The sequence below is a fragment of the Indicator indicator genome, chromosome Z (genome assembly GCF_027791375.1).
Source record: "Indicator indicator isolate 239-I01 chromosome Z, UM_Iind_1.1, whole genome shotgun sequence".
Classification (NCBI taxonomy): Eukaryota; Metazoa; Chordata; class Aves; order Piciformes; family Indicatoridae; genus Indicator; species Indicator indicator.
This window is the reverse complement of record NC_072053.1, coordinates 21,390,420-21,411,813: the sequence shown is the minus strand read 5'-3', so window position 1 is coordinate 21,411,813 and position 21,394 is coordinate 21,390,420. Positions and strand designations below refer to the sequence as shown.

Sequence of the window (21,394 nt, the reverse complement as noted above, 5' to 3'; positions counted from 1 at the left end):
GCTCTTGAAGATGGTCTTGAATATAAGCCAGTCCTCCCATTACAAGGGCAGGAATACACCATGTATACTAGTTGTGCTTTTGCAAACCCTGGTGAAATAGCCTCTACAAAGATCACAGATGGTAACCTCAACAAGATGAAGTCTTCCTGCAGGTGTCAGGTTCAGCTTGCTCTCCAGATGAGACGAGAGACCTGCATATTAGTGAGGACAATAAAAAAGGCTAGGGAGCTGGGATACAGTGCCATTTATATGCTCTTACCATGGGATGTGCTAATCACAACAACTACCTTTATCAGGAAATTTCTTAGTGTCCATCCAAACCATGACCATAATTATATGATGCATTAGATTATTTCAGAGTATGTCCCTCTTTGTATATGAACAAGCACAGTACTTTCTAATTTGTCCATCCTATCTCATCCTTAATCAAATGCATTATACTGAAAATTAAATATAAATCAAGCTTTGTGCATGAAACATTCATGAGCCAAACCAGGAAGTGATACACACACATGGTAAGAAGTGAAAGAGTAACCGCAAAAATCAGGTTTTTTAAACACCCGACACACTGCTTAAATGAAAATTACATATATTGAATTACCTTTTTAAAACTACTAGAGCTTAGAATGATTATTCAGATCCAAAAATACTATTAAACTAAATTTCATTGTAAGTCTGTAACACACAGAGATTTCATTATAATTCTAGACACACAGATACACTGCATATGCATTTATGCATAATGTGTGAAATATATAGGTAGTCATATCCAACTCCAAATCCAGTTCTCTATCTCATGAGAAATTTAGAACTTGGTTCAAGGAAGGCAGCTGTTCCACGGATGTATCCGATTTCAGCCTGTGTAGTATCACTGCAGTCATACATTAAATAAAACACAGCTGGACAATGCTCCACTTATTTCACCACCCTCTCTGCTAACTGATTAACACTACCATCTGTTGAAAACAAACTTTAAAAAATAGAGAGATCAGGAAAAAACCTCCATATTTTAAAATACTTTGCACTGGAAGAAGTTTTACTTATTTGTAAAGAAAGCCACACATATTAAATTAGGTTTTAATTACCAGAGTTATACCAAGACTTTAAGGAAACTTGGTCACTGAAAGCCATCTTACAAAAAATATTACAAATACTTTCTTAATTTCATGATTGGTTTAGTTCTGTACCTAATGCCAAGAGACGGTGTAGTTGTCCTGTTCATCATCTCATTGATAATCATTGACACAAAAATAAATTATTTGGTTTATAATCTTACAGAATTTCTACAAATGCCAAGCAAAGTTCTATTAATTAATGTTAACTGGACTACTGGACTTATGAGGTGTTACTTAGAAACTGAGGTCAATCTATAGCGTATTTTGGTCAACTATTAAAGCATATTTAGAACTGTATTCTCACAGAAGTGCACCTTGTAATGGATACAGCCATGAAATTATTGTTCCCTATGCAGAAATAGCTTGTTCTTTATCAGACTTCCTCCAAGTCAAGTGTATGTAACCTAATGCTACATACAAAAGCTATGCTTCACTATAATTCATATTTTTTTTTTAGCTTCTCAATTTCTAACATATTAATGGAGAATGTTTTTGTACTAAAATTGTGTTTCTTCATGTCACTCAAGTCACTCAAAACTGAGTACTTTTCAAGATATATCATTCAGTCAGCAGAATTAAAAAGAAATGTACCATACTTTTCTGTGTGCATCTGTTTGGCGAGTTTATTTTTACTAAATTAAACAGTTATGAAAAAGGTTATACACAAGCACCACACAACACTGAACTATCGGTTCCCCAGGCCAGTGTTCCATTTCTGATAGCAGCCATTGACAAAAGACTACATGAAAATCCCACAACTCTTAAATAGGAAGTATATGTTAACCATCTTCTACATTAGACCTCTGGAAAAGTTAGAAATTTGGTAATATTTACAATGACAGCAAGTTTAAAAAAAAAAAAAAAGGTAAAAGTTTAGTCTAGTCTAGTAGAGTATGAATAGAACTAAGAAGGGATATATGAAATATATTTCAAAACTTTAAAAATTCCTAATAATTACTTGTTTCCAGATTTTGTATTACCTGAAATGACACTTGTTTTAAAAAACCAGAAACCTAAAAACTCAAACCAGCTAGCTCTCAGAACACTATTTCCTAAAATTCGTTTCACATTATTCTTTATGAATACTCCAAAATAGAAAGTTTTCTAAAACTTACTCAATGATACAAAAAGTGAAGCCTGCAAGAGATATATTCAAATATGAAGCTGGAAAGGGGCAAAAGGCCCATAAAATAACCCAAGAGACAGAGCAATCATACGTAGAAAGTACCTAATCTTCCCTCAATATGTTCTATAGATCAGTAGTTACTATTTCCTACATTTTCTGTTCTTAAATAAATCCACTCCATCAAGCTATAACAGCTTTACTTTCTTAAGCATTTTAGGGAGTTTCTGGTTTCTCTAATAAAATAAATTTAATGACCAAGAGTTGCACAGAAATATGCTTTTCATTGCTTTTTACAAAATTTACAGTATAAAACTGCTGTTCCTCTTATCACTGTCTTCAAGTAGTGACATACTATGAATCACAGTGAGAAACATTTGGACTCAGAAGTAGCTTTCCAATGCACACAGCAAACACAAATTCCTTTTTGTAATTTACAAACCTGATCAGACACTAGACCAATGAAGTGTTCAGCTTTCTGGGTAAGTGCATATATTAAAGTATCTAAACCTGATTTTTCTGATAAGCCAGACCAGTGTGGAGTTCGCTTTTGGTTAGACTGGAATGTAGCATCTGTACTTTCAACCTTCTGCCTCTGTATAAAAGGAACATTTTCTCTAAAATAACAAAGCTAGCTCACGAAGGTTATTCTGTTTCATTATTTTATCTATTTCTGTAACATGATTCATGCTAATTAACATTAATAACATTACAATATTAATAAAGCAAATCCTGTTGCTGTAATTGCTACTCTTTTCAAAATGTCATTTCAAAAATATTTCTGAAAGCTCTACTGTTATTTTTCTTAATAGTAAATCAAAGAAAGATATATTATCCTGGTGGGAGAAGCCCTTTTCCTTTAACCATACATGAATCCTAACTAAAATTCTCTATGCTGTTTTCACTGGAGTGTGACAACCTTCAAGATTTAGAATTGCCTTTCATCAGCATATTAGATAGTGCAAACATTTAGATAGTTCTTAACTATAAACTGTTTATTACATAAGAGAGAAATGCACTTAGAAATACAGCAGGGCACATTTTATCTTAGCGTATGACTGTCAGATTCTTTACTGCAGCTAGCTGCAGGGTATAGATAGTGATGCACTGGCTAAACCAGACGTATACAAAAAGGAGTAATATATGTATCTGTTAATATTTGCTGCTGGCAAGCTTGCATGTGATTTCCAGTTTCTTGAACAGAGGTCTGGCACACATACATATGGAATGAAAGAGTGGGATATTATGGATATGGAAAACTTACCTTAAGTTTGAAAGGGGAGTATAGTATATTTGGATATACTTCATCTTGTATTTACACAAGAAATTTCCAGATGTAGCCAGACTGCCCTCTTCAAAGCATGAAGCATGTTACATACTTGAGGGAAACTAAAAATTTTGCCTGCTGTTTAGCTGTAATAGTGATATTCAGCAAATTTAAGAATAGCCATCGTAAAATGTTTCTATTAATGTTAACTGGCATAATTTTTAATGCTGAGAAGACATCAATATAAACCACAATTTCTATACAGCACAACCAAACCAAACATCCAAGCAGACAATTGATTATTCCACAGCCAAAGCAATGAATAAACCCTATCTGGTGTGAAAAGAGCACAATTCTGGAATGCTATGATACACCACATGCCGAAGACATGATCTTTGCCTGGTAGAAAATATATCTAAAAAAGCATATGCATACAGGTAAAACTTTCTAGCAAACATGGAAGACATGCATTTTGAGAATTTATTACTGAGAACTATATCTTTTGCATTTTTGCATAGACAAAAAAAACCATTCTGCAACTGTGTAAAGATCAAACAATCTCATCTTCCCAAAGCATGGACGTAAATCTCCTCAAAGAACATATAAATTAACAAAGAAAAATGTTTACAACAAGTCTCAGATCTTACTATTAGTTTTCATTACTCTGTCTTGGCAGCATTGGCTGCAAAATCCATCAAGAACAGCAAAATAACAACAACAACAAACCAAAATAAGATCTGGGCTTAGGATTCCCATTCCAAAACAAAAGGGTCACCCTATTTTGGGGAAAAAAACCAGACCAAAACACAAAAAAAGGTGAGAGAGAAGAGAAAGGAGAGGGAAGAGAAGAATCTTACATGATCTTTTTGAATTATGTAAATACATGTCCTTAGTTGCACAGTAATTCTTCAAAATGGCTCCAGTACTTGTAAACTTTTTACCTCTGAAAACTCTGCCTTAAAACTTCATACTGCACACCACAAACCCAAAGCTCAGAATAACTTTCAATCACTAAATATAGAAACATACTTATCCTACATCTATAAATCATGCAATTATTTGGAAAATACTTTTAATATGAGTATTTGTAATTAAAATGTACAGAGATTAGATCTGCTTAACTTCAATGCATACATACTGCGACATCCTACTTTTCCTTTAATGTATCGAGGATAGGGTGGCTTATGTTGGGATCAGCACTTGATCACACCACTTTTGGGGATATTCAGGTGGGCAGTATGTTAGCATAGTGTTGGATCTCTTTATTATTGTGTCTTCCTGTATAATTATTTGAGCTTTAGCTAAGTAATTTTAAACTGGTCAAAATACACAATTTATTCCAGCAATTCAAAAAGCCAAGCAAAATCAGGAAAAAAGAAAACACCAGCAAAGCATTAGTTCTACAATACTGTAGTAGATGTTCCTGAGTAAGACATCACTGAAGAATGGAGTTAAATGTAACAGTAGGTTTTCTATGAAAAAAGAAAAGTTAAAACATTCATTAGTGAGAAAAGTGTTCCCATGAAAGACTAAATCAATTTGTGTTTAGTCAGAATTAAATTATCTTGAAAAGCATAAAACACCGCATCTTTCCTTTTCAGACTTACACTACATAAAATGATAAACCAATTACAGAATCAGAATCACAGAAAACACACGATTGGAAGAGATCTCAAAGATCATCCAGTCCAACCTTGGAAGCAGCAGCACTACAGGAAGGAGCAGCACTAAACCACATCCCTAAGTGCCAGGCCCACATGCTGCTTAAACACTTCTGGGGACAGTGACTCCACCAGTGCCCCAAGCAGACCATTCCAGTACAGACATATTAGTCAAATCTTAACTCTTTCCTACTTAGAGTGCAGCTACTAAATAGCTAAAAGCTTATAAAAATTACTCAAAGTTTGTATTACAGTTGCAATAATACGTGATGTGTGAAACTGAGAAACATGATTAAGGCTACATACGCAGAGAAACTGTTCATGCTGTCCTGGGATGAATGACCCAGGAAAAAGCTGGAGGGAAAAATCATGTTAACAGGTAGCTTCATCACATGGTTTGAACAACTAAGAAAGGCCAACTAAGAAGTTTTAACTTTTTCAGCCTCATGAATTGCATTTGTTGTCAGTGGAAAACATCTTGATCCTTTCCTGTTCAGTGTGGAAAGTGTGTGTGGGGGTGCGTTCAGCAATTTTAACTCAGCACATTTTTAACCTACCCACTAAGTATACTAATAGTCTTTACAAAAATTACTTCAGCTTTTCTGTATGTCTAGGCATTAAGTACTCCCACTTCTACACAGAGGTTTACTAATTACAAGTAAAAAATGGTTCTAGATACTTAGTCTTAAGACTGGATTGTGGATCAGCTTGTTCACCCACCTATATTACTACTGGCCTCGCAAAAGTCTCTGAATGGGCAAGATGAGGAATTTGAACCTATGTGAGTTGCAGGTAAACCTAGAGTTTTTCCTGCAGTGACTTGTGGATAAGTAATTTTCAAGATCCTGCATTGTTTTCACTATTAGTGCTCTCCAACTCACCATATTTGCCAGACACTTCTCTGAGTCTTAGAATGCTTGAGAGTTTTAATGTATGTTATAATTAGCTACTTCACACCATTGCATCCACTACTCATTGGAAGTTTGAAGGAAGTTATTTTTTATGTCCTTTGAAGCTGTTATTTTAAGCCAAGCTGACAGTGTTCATAATATTTCAAATAGGTTGACAGATCATTCTGCTAATGTGCACCGTAAATGCACATGTACATGAAACTTAAAGAAAAACCATGCACTGACAAAATAACATACGTAAGAAAATAACAGAGATTTATGACAAAATGAAAAAAATCCTCTGAGGCAGGTGATTATAATGGATCATGATCATGCTGAGGAAGTTTGGAGAAAGGCAAGGTAGAGATGGAATGCATTAGGCTAACTTCAGCTTTAGCAAGTCACCAATGTCAGTGTCATGGAGACAGAAAAAGTCTTCCTCCAAGAGTTCCAAAACTGGTTTTACTCTCACTACATACAGCTGGGAGATTTGGAATTGCACCAGAAAAACAGTGGAAGCAGAACACTGAATGAAACACTTACAGTGTGCATTACTCGTCAGAAATAAAGAACGCAATTGATCACACACCAAAATCACTCCCTATGTACAGTAACATGATGACAATAAGAACCCTATAAACAAAACAAAAAAAAACCCACAACCAACCAACAACAGCAACAACAATCCCCAACACCAAAAAACCCCAGATGATGCTAACTTACAACAAATAGCTACTTTGACTTCAGCAGGAATGATAAAACATGCCATAGAAAAGACCTTCTTTCCCTCTAAACTAAACCAACAGCAAACTAAACAACAACAAAACTCCCACAAACAAACAAAAGAACACACAAAAACCCAAACACCAAAACATAATCAAAGAATTATTCAATCACACCATTGTGGACAAAGTTTTACTGAGCAACAATCACAAGTGAATCCATGGTGGTGATGGGGATACCACTACACAACAGGTTGATTTTTAATTCGATGGTGCTTTGACAGACATATCAGTGGAATTCCTGTATTCAGATGTAAAGTTAGCTAACCATCTGTGGAGTAGAGGATGATATAACTCTAGCCAGCAGTTAGAAACTATATCTATAGTGGCAAGGAAGTTTTACGCAAGCTTCATCAAGGAAGCGCTTGTACCACTGATAGACCTTGCGAAACCTCAAAGGAAAAGCAGCTTCCCACCAGACTGCAGCAGTATGCCTGCCCATAATGAGTGCCCTTTTTGCCCTAGGAAAGGGCTCAGACCCTCCTTCCTATTGGGGTGTCCACTTGTGCTCTTGGTACTGATGTTTTCATGACCCTTCTCCTATGGGAAGAAAAGAAAAACATTTTCTGAAGTGGGGCCTGTGTTTGTTATGAGTTTTTACTCCTGTCAAAAAAAAGAAAAAAAATCTGTAAAACCTTTCACAGGCACCAGGATAACAGGCACTGTGGAGAGCATGTAGTGTGACCCATATTATCTGGTAGGAACACCAGCATGGATTTAGTTTGTGCTGTTACCTTCATGTACAGGAAGAGTGGTATTAGCATTCAACAGCAGGGCTGAAATGTCATTAGTATTTTTTCTTAGATGCAAAACTGAATTCAAACATGTCTTTATTGGATCAGCTCTGGCATGACACTGTGGTCAATGAAGTCAGCTTTCACTTTAAAAGATCTTCCCGTCCTATTTCCTGCTGCGTATCTGCCAAATCCATACTCTGAAATAACAATGCCAAAATAATTCCTAACTGATTAAATATAAGAAATTACAGCGTCATTTTCTGATTTCAAACACTAGTGACTTTTGTTGCAGACTCAAATAGAGCCCTCCCAAGTTAAACACGAGTGCTGTCTTAATTTTGATTTGAAACAGAGCTGTACTTTAGTAAAGCAAAATCTGTGTATTCAGCTCTACTCTTGTTTCAACAAAGTCAAACAATATTTGCTGGCTGGGAAATAAAAAACGTTTTCTTCAAAAATCAGAAGTGAACATTTCTACTATATATTTCTTCAAGCAGTTCAACCCTCATGTCTTCATTCTGCGTAGCTTTACCTATTAGTCTATGTCACAACTCGTACACCCAAAATCACACCATTTAGTCACAACTTACCCTTTTCTCGTTCAAACTTTGCAAGCATTAATGCATCCTGCCAGACCAGTTAAGTCCTTCTACCATGCCTGTACAGGAGTCATTGCCATCCTTCTCTTTCTAAATCCTATTTTGAACTCACGTTCTTTTTTTATTGGGTTTTTTTTATCTCTCCTCCCATCTCCAAATGTAAGCTGAAGGGATTTTGTTTGGTTTCTTTGTTTTGTTTTATTGTTATTTGGGGGGGTTGTTGTTTTGTTTTAGTGTTGTTGGTTTTGTGTTTTTTTTTTATTATTTGATTAATACGCATTTTTAAATACCTGGGTTTAACTACACATAGAGATTTCCAAAGGAATATCAGCAGTTTTAGGTAAGAATGCCACTGAAAAACAATTTACACCACTCTTACATAAAAATATGGCACATTCTTAACGACACGAACAAAAAATGAGACAAAAATTCTTTAAGCTCAAAAAATAAAATTTAAGGATGATATCAACTTCACTTCCACTAGGAACTTGCTTTAGTTTTGCATTGTTATTCAGAGGTCATCATTTGGAAACAGCACAAGATGCACAGGATATACGTTTAAATTATTCATAATCACCTTAAACTGCACTCAATCAGCATTGCAATATGTCATCTCATAGACACACAAAAGTTCAAAAGGAAAAGTACATGAAAAAGCAGACAACCAAGAGAACTATTGTTAAAACTACAGCAGAAAGCTTAATATTTCAATACTGTATATGTTAAAATAAACAACATACACAGGTGATGAAAGCCAGTCTCTGAAAAATTTATTATTCTGTTAGAACAAGTTTACACTTAGAATGAATTCTCAAGCTTCACGCCATTAGGAAGTTTTACTGGGTTTATAGTGGAAATAAAAACAGAAATAAAAATAGATGACAATCCCAAAATACAAGCTGTACTTTGGATATGATCATCAGGCTTACTTTTCCCTTTACATCTCTAAATTTCCTCTTGCCTACAGCCATCAAATTTTATTCAGAGTTCAGGGGAAATAACCTAAATAGCCTGACTTCCTTTCCAGAATCAAGTTGTTTGAAAGAATAAAGTTTAACAGACTAACACAACTTGTATTAGTTCAATATTATTTTTCCCAAAGCCATCCTATTAAAGTAGATACTCACAATTATTAGGCTGATTAATTTTAAAAGCGGTAAACTTTTCCCTGGTGAATTTGGATTTCAAATTGGAAAATTAAACTCTTGGAACAGGATTGGTTTGCAGAATATGCTACACAAATAAATTAGGAGCACTTACTGCTCTAAGCTTCAGATTATAGAGTAGTAATAGTGAGAATTGTACGTACTTTTTGACAGGTACATACATAACTACTAGAGATTCCCTTTTAAGTTCAATATGAACATAATAAATTACAGAAGATACTTTGTAATTTTAAGGAATTTTAAATAGGTCCCATTCTGACTGACATTACATTTACATAAATTGTTTGTATTTGGCTCCATTTTAATTTTTACGAGTTGGACAATGCAACAGATTTGGCATCTAATGTGCACCATTAACATTATTCTCACTCACTTGGATGTCATTCCCCTCTGCATAATACTTGAATGAATAACTGATTTCACTATGAAGTTCTGAGTTACTGCTTCATGCATTCAATATCTCAAATGTATGCAAGCATACATCTTTAGTTACATAAGACCCACAAAGAAACCACAGCTTTTTTTCACAATCATCACATCTTAAATGAATATAATATTATAAGTACAGATGTGAGGCCAACTCAAATAACTAACTAACTAAATAAATAAATAAAGCCCAAACCACACAAACCCAAAACCAAACCAAATCAACCAACCAAAAAACCCAAAACCTCAAAACAAACAAAAAACCACCAAAAAACCTCAACCAACAACAAAACCCCAAAACACACATTGCCAAGAGTATCCTCAGTGTTTTGAACTGAATAGCAGCACACTGGATAAATAGTTGTAGAAAGGAAGAAGAAATAGTAAATATTTTGTCTACAAGCTATTTAACTTTTAGGGAATGGGAAATAAGTATAAAAGTACAAAAGCTTCAACATTTGTCACCTGATGTATTAGAGGTAGATATTGCTACAAAATACTTGACTTACATTCATATTCCTATCCCAGATCTGGATGGAGCCATCTTGACAGCCAGCTGCAATAAGTTTACCATCTCTGTTGTACGTGCAGGTTGTAGGAATCACCCGTTTACCTTGAACTGATCGTGGTTTAAATATGCTTTTGTGTTTTTTTTCATTGTTAACATCCCATGTCCTCACAGTTCTGGAAAAAAGTTTAAATGATGATTTGTTTTAGATAAAGTTAATACATGTGAAATAATTCTTCCTGTAATATTGAGGCACCTTTTTCAGTATAAATGGCATATAATACTGTTCAAATAAAGTTTATAATGGGCAAATAGAATTTAAGATACGGTATAGCAGTCATGAAACTAATGTGACAATTTTCCCACTACTTACATGTATAGGAAGCTTCTAAAGAAGTTCTCTCCCCAAACTCTCATGTAAATACATGAAATTATTTACAACTGCACAAACAGTCAAAGGTTAATACACAGGTACTACATAGTCTCCACTGTCACTGGAGATCAGGAAGATTAAACCAATCAGTCCTTTACAAGAATGAAGACTTCAGGGAACAGGCAGGAGTGCTTCTACAAGTTTCTTCAATTAAACAGATTGTCTTCATTGTTCCAATGTGACAACTAAAAAACCTGTTTTTAATGGGCAGTATTGCAGGCTGGGTGATTATTCTTCAGACTTCTCTTTATTTTAAATAGCCATTTTAAATAATTACTTGCAATAATATTGTATTTCTCTTCAATAATCCCAGAGGTCTTAGAATTCTGTTGTAAAAGTGTCCTTCAAACACTTTACAAAGATTCATTTATATAATATTGGCTTTTAAAGTTGAGTTTTTCCCACATTATTAGCAAAATAAATACATACCTTTGGTTTTAATGGGAAAAGAGTATCTGACTGGATCTTCAGTGTTTCTTAGATACACAAAAACATCCAAATGACAGAGAACTAAAACACTGAGATACAGGTGGACTCTTTAAACTGTCTTAGATACAAATGTTTTCTGTCCTTTTAATATGTTGAGTTCTTTCCAGAAAAAAAAAAATTCAAAACTCTTCTGGCATCTAATGCAGAGAGGAGTTTCAGCATTTGGCAAAGGAAGGAAGACCATTAATTTAGAAAGAAAAAAAATCACTAAGTTCTCAAGAAAACTTCATTTGTTTAGACTATACAAACATTGCTTACAATCCAACAGCACGTAATTCACTGGTCTCTAGCAAAGCAAATACCACTTTAGCAAGGCTGCCATTACTCCAGAACAAGACAAGGCACTGAGGCATAACATTAGGAACCTCCACCAGAGTTACAAGACCAGACATGCTAGAGAGCTGACCTGTAGATAATTTTAGGTAGGAAAATGAGCTGCGAAAAGCTCACAGAAGTTCTATTTAGTTGTACATTTTAACATCAGTAGCTGAAGTAGAATGAATCTCTGGTTGTCCATAGTAAAGTAAAGACTAGTCTTGAAATCTCATATTTATAAAGCATCACTTTATTGTTCTGTTCGGAGCATCTGGGTAAGTCCTGATGCTTGTGAGACTCAAATCAATGCTGCCATACAGAACACATCGCCCAGTAAGGTTATGGAGTTGTGTTTCTTGGAGTTATTCAAAACCTGTCTCAACATGGCCATGTGCTGGGTGCCTAAGTGATCCTTCTTATAGAATCATAGAATTGTTCTGATTGGAAAAGGCTTCAAAGATCAACAAGTCCAACCATCAACCTAACACCATCATGGCCATTAAACCATGTCCCATAGTGCTTTCTGACCACCTCTAGCCACAGTGACTCCACCACCTCCCTGTGCAGTCTGTTCCAATGCCTGATCACTCTTTTGGGAAATCCAATCTAAACCTCCCCTGGCACAATTTTCAGGCCATTTCCTCCCATTTGTATTACTTGATACTAGGGAGAGGAGACCAATGCCCTAGCTCACTACAGCCTCCTTTCAGGTGGTTGTGGAGGACAGTGAGGTCTCCATTCAGCCTCCCTTTCCAGACTAAACAATCCCAGTCCTTGTAAGACTTGTTCTCCAGACCCTTCATCAGCTTTGACGATCTTCGTACACACTCTAGCTCCTCAGTGTCTTTCTGCTTGGTAGGGGCCCAAACCAAACACAGTATTCAAGCTGCAGCCTCACCAGTGCTGAGTACAGGGGCTCAATCACTTCCCTGCTCCTGCTGGTCACACTACTCCTGACACAGGCCAGGATGCTGTTGGCCTTCTTGGTCCCGTAAGATCTTTGAACAGGATAGTTGGATTAGAGTATCTTTAGAGGCCACTTCCATTCTCAAACATTATGTTATTATGAGGTTCCCCTTTTCCTCTCCGTATGTTGTCAATAATCATCTCAGTCTCTTACCTTTCAATAGGCACCATGACACTTCCTCCCATTCTAATGTTTACTTCAAATTTTCATCTTTTTCAAGATCCCTTCAGAATTTCGTTTGAGTATCCTGTACCTCCAGCTTCTCTTTCTCATCTTGTGATGAACACCTGCTAGAAAGCTACTCCCTCTCCTACAGTGCAGGTTTCCAGGACTGCCATCGCATACCTACTTAAACAGTGTACATAGTGTTACATCACCTATAACACTGATAAAAAATGTGATCCCTAATCTACTGTAAAAACAGCAGCTCAGGCGAGAAAACAAACACCCCAAAAAATAACCCCCCAAATTTCCTGAGATGCTACTTCTGCTGCAGTTGGCCAGACTCCCTCCCATACAAGGCTACATGACCTCTAAAATATGCCCACATAGACTGCAGTATGTATCTAACATCCTGAAACGTTTTCTGAATGTCCCCCCACTGAATGTATGTTTACTGTTTGATGCTTCCACCTCACACCCCAATCCTTCCATCCAATCCATCAGCCCCATTTACACTTGAAACTTACTTGAAGCCTTTTTCCAGTCCCTTTCCCTCACAACAATTGAACTCATCCCATTCTAACCTGAATGATAGAGGATAAACTAGAAAGGAAGAACATACACCCAAACAATTTACTTCAGGGAACATGTCTTAAACTGGCAATGTGGCAGTTTACTTTCTCTCTCCTGATACTGGTCATCATAGTGTATCAAAGTCAACTTAGAAAACACAATCTTGAATTATGCCTCTTTTTTACAGAATATTTTCTACCATTTAGCCATTCTTCCTCAAATATAATACCTGAGATTGCATTACAGAAGTTTCATTTTTCATTTTCTAACCTACCCTGGGGCCAATCTAATATTGTTTGAACAACACTGAAAGAAAGAAAAAGTTTTACCCCTTGATCCAAGAGACAAGTTCCAGTAGACTTACTTGGGCCAAAAATGTCTCTTAGTATCTCCTTAGGCCTAAATAAGCATGGGATGAAAGAGTAACATTGTTTTATGCTTTATGTTGCAGCATTTAGCCAAAGTATACTACAAATATTCATCTGTTGATAGATATAACCAAGATGTTTTTGAACTCCACTGAAAACAAACAAAAATTTCATGAATTATGCTTTTTTCTGCCTGAAAAAATGTTTAAAGTTTGTTCTTCAGTAAAAATGTGGGGTTTTAAAATTATCCCTCCAACATACAATGTTATTCTTTCACATCAGATTTTAATGTACTGAATGATACCCACAGCCAAACAAATATTTCTACTTTCATAAATTTCTTTTGAACAAAACTTTCATGAAAAAGGTTCCATATATATTCTAATTTTAACTTTCTAAATGGTGGATTCCACATCTGCAAAACAGGTTTTATAATGTTCTTTTGTTTGCCAAGAGCAATTCAAAGCAACTTAGAAGAGAATAGGAATGTTCTTTTGGAAAGGTACATGTGCATATTTTCCTGACTATTGAAAGTTAACAGTCCTATAATAAACTAGTAATTAATGTAATTAACTAGAGTTTGGGGAGGGGAGCTGTGGGGTTTCTCCACTCCCCCCACCTTTTTACTGTTAGTACTAAGTGACAATTTCTAACAAAATTAATTATTGCGAATGCTGCTCTATTACACAAATTTTTGAAAGTCTGTATTTGGCTACAATTCCCAGTCTGCAAGCACAGAAAGCTCATCTGTGCCCTGACTCAGCATGCCACTTTCCCATTCCAATACTATTCTAATATATTCTGCTGAAATTCAGGGAGTGAACCAACTCACATATTAAAAGCCAGATCTGTCATATTCCACTGAACTTCTCTTCCTGTCCCACCTCCTCTGTTTCTACTGGACTGCAAAACTCTCTTGTACAATATCGAATGTTATTAGCATATAATATACTATAAATACATTAAATGTGTTCTTAGTAAATAAGTATATTATTACTACAGCTAAAATAAAAGAAAAAATTTAAAAAGGCAACAGAATACATTACTTGCTACAAATACAGATCAGGCTTAATGTTACACATTTCATCACTATTTATAATGCCTTCCCTTCTAATATAAGGTTGACCAAAAAAAGGCTACCTTGGAAAGCCATAATGTATTTTAAAATCATCATACAAACACTGCTGCAATTGAATGTATTGCCAGAACAGAGAATTTCAGGTCATCTTAAAACTGATCAAAAACACGTTTTCAAAAGAGCATGCTAAGTTAAGCCACTTTACTAAAAAGTGACTGGTCTTAAAGTATGATTTCTTCTCATCTTACCTACACAGGAATGAAATTAAGATGTTCATGTAATACAGTGAAAAACTACCTAAAGCAGATTTATGTAAAGAGAAGAGATAGACAAGAAATAGTTGAAAAGCTCTGTTAAGATGCACTTTGTACATACAGTAATACAAGACTCTGTTAGCAAGAAAATTTTCATTATTTTCTTTGCCCTCTTTCAGCTGAAGTAAGTTACAGTCTTCTTTTGAACACATGGGACCCAGCGAAGGTGGAATCACCTACCAGACATTGCAAATAAATTGTACACACAAACAGATGGGGAAATCTGAAGAAACTTCCCATACTTGTTTTGCAGTAAAACTTCTAAATAAGCTACCAACTCCCAGCATCTGTACAGAGTTAAAAGAACTTAAAGGAAAATACAAGAAAATCACATCCAACGTCATAGCTATGGGAGGAACTAATGAAAAAATTAATTCAATTTAGTAATTTATAAGAATTCTTCAGCTTTTCTGTTACTTCCATAATCCCTAAATGTAAAAAAAAAAACAAACCAAAACCTTGAGAAACATTTTACCAGAGAAACAAACAAATAAACCATTGGTTAATTTCTACGTGATGTGCAATAAATGGGTTAAAGCAACTATGAAGTATTTCCAAATAAAATAGGTATCCCTTCTCAGAGGAAGGGAGTATGACAGTTATAACGTCATGTCAGATTCGGCATGACTAACTTCAAGTTATTTATGCTGCATGTTCATGAGAGGAGAACAGAAGAAGCAGCAGCAAATACTAGCAAGTTATGACCTACCATCACTTTTGGCTAAGGAACTGACCAACAGTTACATTCAAATATAAAGAGTTACCCACCAATACATTTGTATAACCCCTTCCAGGTTATAAGGGACAATTAATTTAGGTGGTCAAACTTTGTGGTTGTGAAAGTTTCTTCCTTGAAGATTTTTTTTCTCAAGTTCAACTCAAGGTAGTTATAATATTATAATAGATTCAGTCTGTTTGACAAAACCTCTTCCTCAGCCCACCATACAGGCAATCACTGAATGTGCCAATCATGCACAAATTTACGTAAGCCCTTAGTATTTCCTCAAATACTGAAGTATTTCCATTTGTACTTCCCTAAAACACTGAATATATTTGATTGTACTAGTGATGAGCATGTGGGCAACTACACTGCATTAGCAGAAAAAAAGCTTGTTATTTTTTAATGACTTTCTCACAATGAATTTGCTTTTGTTTTTCTTGATAAAGTCTTCACATACAAATCCAACTGAAGAAAAGAATTTGTTTTCCTTTGCATCAGCCATTAGCAACCATAGATGCCTGCATCGAAGCGTATCACTGCTCCACTTCAAATCAACAAAGTATCTGCGCAAGTCTTCAAAAAACCATCGACAGAGTAGGTTAGAGAAGCATCCACCTGAGATCTTTTAATTCAATGAGTAAGCCATTAAGTTATTTTAATCAAGTTTTAAGAGACTAAATCTTGTCTCCCAATTTAAATGAACAAAGATAAAACCACCTTTGCTCCCAGCCCAGACAAGAGATGCTCAGAGAGGGGATGCTGTAAAGAGCCTCTGTAATGTCCAACAAAAGATAAGATGGTTGTGAATGACCTGCCTGATGGGTCAGCTTTGCCTACTGAGAGCACACGGGGCAGTCGCACATGCATTAATGTGACTTGGGCGTGGGCTGAGCTGTGATAACTGAATAAAAGACACTGAGCTTTAGCAGCTCAGAGAAAAAAAAAGACACCACCATGCAACCCGAAAGCTGCTGCCCAGCTCTCCACCACCACACCACACCTGCCCTAAGTTTCATTTGCTGTAAGAAGAAACGGAGAAACTCATTGAAGACATCACACATTGGAAACATCACTGGGCAACACAAACTGAAAAGGACTTGGACCTTGGGATCTCTCTCTCCCTCCTCCACCTGAGGACAGCACAAGCCAACAAGATGACATCTCATTCAAGCCAAAGAGGCAGCACCCTTCCTTGGACCTAAATGGTCTTGTGGGGGGAGATGGTGGTGGTGGTAATAGAATTCCTTTCCTGCTCTCTCTCCATTTTTCCTCTCTCTCCCTCCTTCCGTTAATAAGTAGCCTCACTTTTATTATTTGGCCTCGTTTGTGCCTTTAGTTTCACAACACAGGAAGAGAACCGAGTCTCTCTTTCCCTCCGGACTAAGACACAAGTATTTTGAGGTTTGTGAAGAGTCAATATACTTTTGAATTAATAATAATTCAAAGTCTATGATAAAGATGTGCTATTTGAAAGAAAACAAGCATCAGTATGGTTCTTAGACTATGCAGCACTTTGCACAGAAGAAGTCCTTCACTTATTACTTCAGTAACATCTAACTTGAACATTACTATTTCTAAACAGAACATTAAATGAATTACAGATAATATGTGATTTACTTCTCGAAGCTGTGACAGTAAAATGAGGTACAATTTTGTGTCATTTTCCAAATGGGACAAAAAGGCAATGAACCAAGATCTCATCTCCCATTTGGTAAAGAGTGAGATATAATCAATCTTCCTCTGTGGTCCTTCTGATTAAGATCAAAGCGGAAGTCTTCTGGTAAAGAACATTGACAGTTGAAGTTACTGTCACCTGTATGAACTGGAATGACTCAAGAGCAGTCTTGCATGACACAGCAAAAGCAGTAAGAGTAAAGCACTAGGAAAACAGGATGCTTTCCAAAAAGCTGATTAGTCATGGCTATAAAATAGTTAAGCTCATTTGGATCTCAAGTTTTTCTTCACTCCCATAAATAACTTAGATTGGAACTCTCCATTAAACCAGAGAAAAATCAACTGAAATTACATTAAACAAGCAAATAAAAGCTCTTTGAAGCAACACTTTAGCTGATGCCATACACATGACAATTAGTTTTAACCATTTTTGTTCTTGTCTCAGATCCCACTTGCAGCCAGTCTTCTGCAGTTTCCTTAATAGTGAACCACAATCCAAGAGAGATGAGTAACAAAAGACAGTAAATTGTCTTAAATGTATTGTAGTTTTTTATAGGTACAGATTTTATTCTAAACAATGCAAAACTGTAAAGGCTAACTATGTACTTCAGGCTACCAAGTTTTACTTTGCATTTAAGTATGAAGTAATGAACCTTGTATGTTAGTAGTACCAATCTTCATATAGGAGGAAAGGCTAATAAAGACCAAGCTAAAATGCAGCACAAACTGTATGTAAACAGAAATTTATGCATTCCTTACACTTTCTGGAATACACAGCTAAGAGTAAGACACTTCCCTACTTCTCCCAAGAATTCGGAAAGGAAGAGCACCTTTTTTACAGAACAAATATGGCTGTTAGCCTAAGATCTCCAAAGAGCCATGATACAGTTCCCTATCTGTCTGGATAATCAGGCAAAGCATCACTTCTTTATATATTTGTCACCATGGTCTGCTTATATCAAAATATTGTTGCTAATGAAGAAGCATCCATACAATACTTGGAGATGGATATTGGAAAAACTGCAGATGTAAATTATAGTTCTTACTTCTCCCTTCTGCGCTCATGAGGAGTTAACAAGCACCTATCTTCACGCGGGTTTGGATATTCCACAGCAATTGAGGTTTATCTTGCAGCTTCGAATGCTCCTACATGGATCAATTAAGAAGCAGGACTATTTTCAACTATCTTTTTTTCCAGCTAGAACTCATGGATGCCTCCTCAGTAATTCAGCTGTCTTTAAATGAGTGTAAATGCCCAGCTTTACCCTTTCTTTTTAGCTGGCGAATTTTGTAATTCTGCTTTTCTTAGAACCACATAATATCTCAAGTGGGCAAGGATCCATCATTTTCTGCTCCTCACATGACCACCTAAAACTAAGCCCTATGACTGTCATCCCAGTGCTCCTTGAACTCTGACAAACTTGGAGCCATGACCACTGGGAAGCCAGTTCAGTGAATGGATGACCACTCCCTCCTATTGTCCAGACTGAACTTGCCCTGTAGCATTTTCTTGTGTCATGTCAATGGCCACCAGACAGAAGAGACCTGCACCTCTCCCTTTGCTGTCCCTCCCTCTTGCTCCCCAGAAGGAAAGCGTAGACTGTCAAGAGAGCACCCCCCAGATTTCCCCAAGCTGAACAAGCTGAATGGCCTCAGCTGCTCCTTTTCCGTCTTGCACTCGAGGCCCTTCACCATCTTGGTCACCCTCCTCTGGACACACTCGACTTATCTGATGTCCTTCTTACACTGAAGCACCCAAAATTGGACATTAGTACTGGATGTGGGGCTGCAGCAGCGTAGAATGGGCCAGTCACCTCCCTCAACCAGCTAGCTATGCTGCACTTGATGCATGCAGGGCTCAGTCAGCCCTTTTGGCTGTCAGGGAACACTGTTGACTCACATTCAAGTTACTATAAACCCAAACGCCCAGATCTCTTTCTGCAGGACTGCTCTCTCCAACCTCCTGTACCCAGTTTGTAAGTGTAACCTCAATTACCCCATTCCAGGTGGAGAACTCTGAACTTGCTCTTTTGAAATTTTGTACAGTGGAATAGGAAGGAAAATCAGGAGAAAAACGCAAAACCCATGGGATGAGATAAAGAAAACTTAAAATAGAAAGTGAGAAGAAATATAAATGACAACCACACTAACGAATACTTTACACAAGTGATAGAAAACAGCACACACCAACACCTGACCCTATGTCATGCAAAAGCCCATCCACCTGCCTGAGCCAGCCCTCGCCCTTTTATGTTGGGTATGATTGTCAGAATACCCCACTGGCTAACTTAGCTGGCTATCCTGGCTGTAACCCCTCCAAGCACCTTCTGAAGAAAATTAACTCTATCCTAGGTGTAGCCAGGACAGACTAACAGACCTGTAATTACCACGATTTGCCTTCTCACACTTACTGAATGTTGGGACATTAGCCAGCTTCCACTCAGCAGGAATCTATCAGTGAAAAGCAAGTATATGATGATTTGCATGTTTAGTTCCTTTCTACTATGACAAAATACATCTAAGGAAACTCTTACGAGCTACAATTCAGCCATTCCTAAAATACAATTTTTACTTTTTTAAAAATATATTTTCATGTTTAAAATCCAAATGTGTGTGTTCTTAAAGCAAGTGAGCCATCTATATACTAGATGCAAACATGCCAGACTAGTGGTCTCAGACTGAATTTGGCCTCTTGCACAATTTCATCAATTCTGGCACCTTCAGTTTTGTGGCAAGATATCACAGCTTTTAGAAGTGCCTAAGATGTCAAAACCACCTCTTGTACGTAACTATGACCAGGTGTTTAGACCCACAGTTATTGGTGATTTTACACATCACAGGGTAGACGTTACTAAGGTGCCATTCAGTTCCTACCACTCAAAAAGTTGAACCATCTTATTTGAATGTGTATGTAGTAGGTGCAGATGAGTTAGTGTCAGAAGCGTAAGACTACCATGTGCTTTCAGCTTTTGGTGTAATCATGCTAAGCTGTAAACTAAGTTTATGAAACCAGTTCCACTTCCAAATGTATGGGGGGGGAAATGTGTATTTTCAAGTCACGTCTGCTGTTTGCACATGAAAAACACGAACAACTTCACATGCTTACGGAAGTCGCTGCATTTATGTACACACCAGATATACATGCATGTATGTGTATCTCAAACTACTGCAAAAGAATTACAAATTCTTAATTTATGAGCCATCCCCACTGGGTGGATTCCATAGCTTTTCCTGTCTGAGTTTCTCAGTCTAATGTCGACAAACAAGAGTCTCCTCTATTTCATATATATAAAACAACCCTGGAAGCTGGGGATAACACGAACTTAGAAACTTTTCATAAAACCAAACTGATCTACTTTGGAATCAATACATTAGACAAGGGGCAGCATCTCAAAACGAAACTGGAAAATCAAAGCATAATGCTTAAGTGAAAACCTAGCTTTCATCAAAAATTTTTGTGTTTACATGAGCTACAATGTAAAAACCATCAATTCCACTTCAATCATGCGATGGATAAAGTAGAGCTTTGTTCCTATGTGCATAAACACATCTGGACTTTAAAATGAAAACCATTCCACAGGTACAAGCCATACTCACTTCCACAGAGTCATGGACAATGTAACAGCAACATTTGCCTAAATAAATGAAGAAAAAGAATTGGCAGCATTTAACACAGTTTGGTCTCTCCTTTTCTCTGCTTTGCAGCAAGTTCTGATTTTGTTTCTTAAGATAATCCACCTGAAATTTCATGAATCCTTTAGAAATCAAGTTATGCTGTAAAAATACCAGTTGAAAAAGGTCTCAAATGCAATCTCTTACAACAGACTGCATTTCTTACTGCAGCAGCTAACATTTTAATCAAGGAAAACTTCAGGACAATATTAATATAAACATACAAAGTTTATAAAGATAAGAATAGCTTTACTAACCCTTTTGTAAACATACAGCTTTCAGCAAGGACCAGCACAGTCATTATTCAAACTCCTTCTAACCAGGCCTGCCCATGTGCTGTACTCTCTTAATCAG

General features: G+C 36.5%; 1 protein-coding gene across 1 annotated transcript in view; it reads right to left on the bottom strand.

Moving 5' to 3' along the window:
- WDR70 (WD repeat domain 70) overlaps positions 1-21,394 on the bottom strand; it is a 133,250-nt gene that overhangs the window by 52,926 nt on the left and 58,930 nt on the right. The window contains exon 10 of the mRNA XM_054397660.1: positions 10,276-10,450. Coding sequence (XP_054253635.1) covers positions 10,276-10,450 — 175 coding nt within the window. The remainder of the gene's footprint in view (positions 1-10,275; positions 10,451-21,394) is intronic.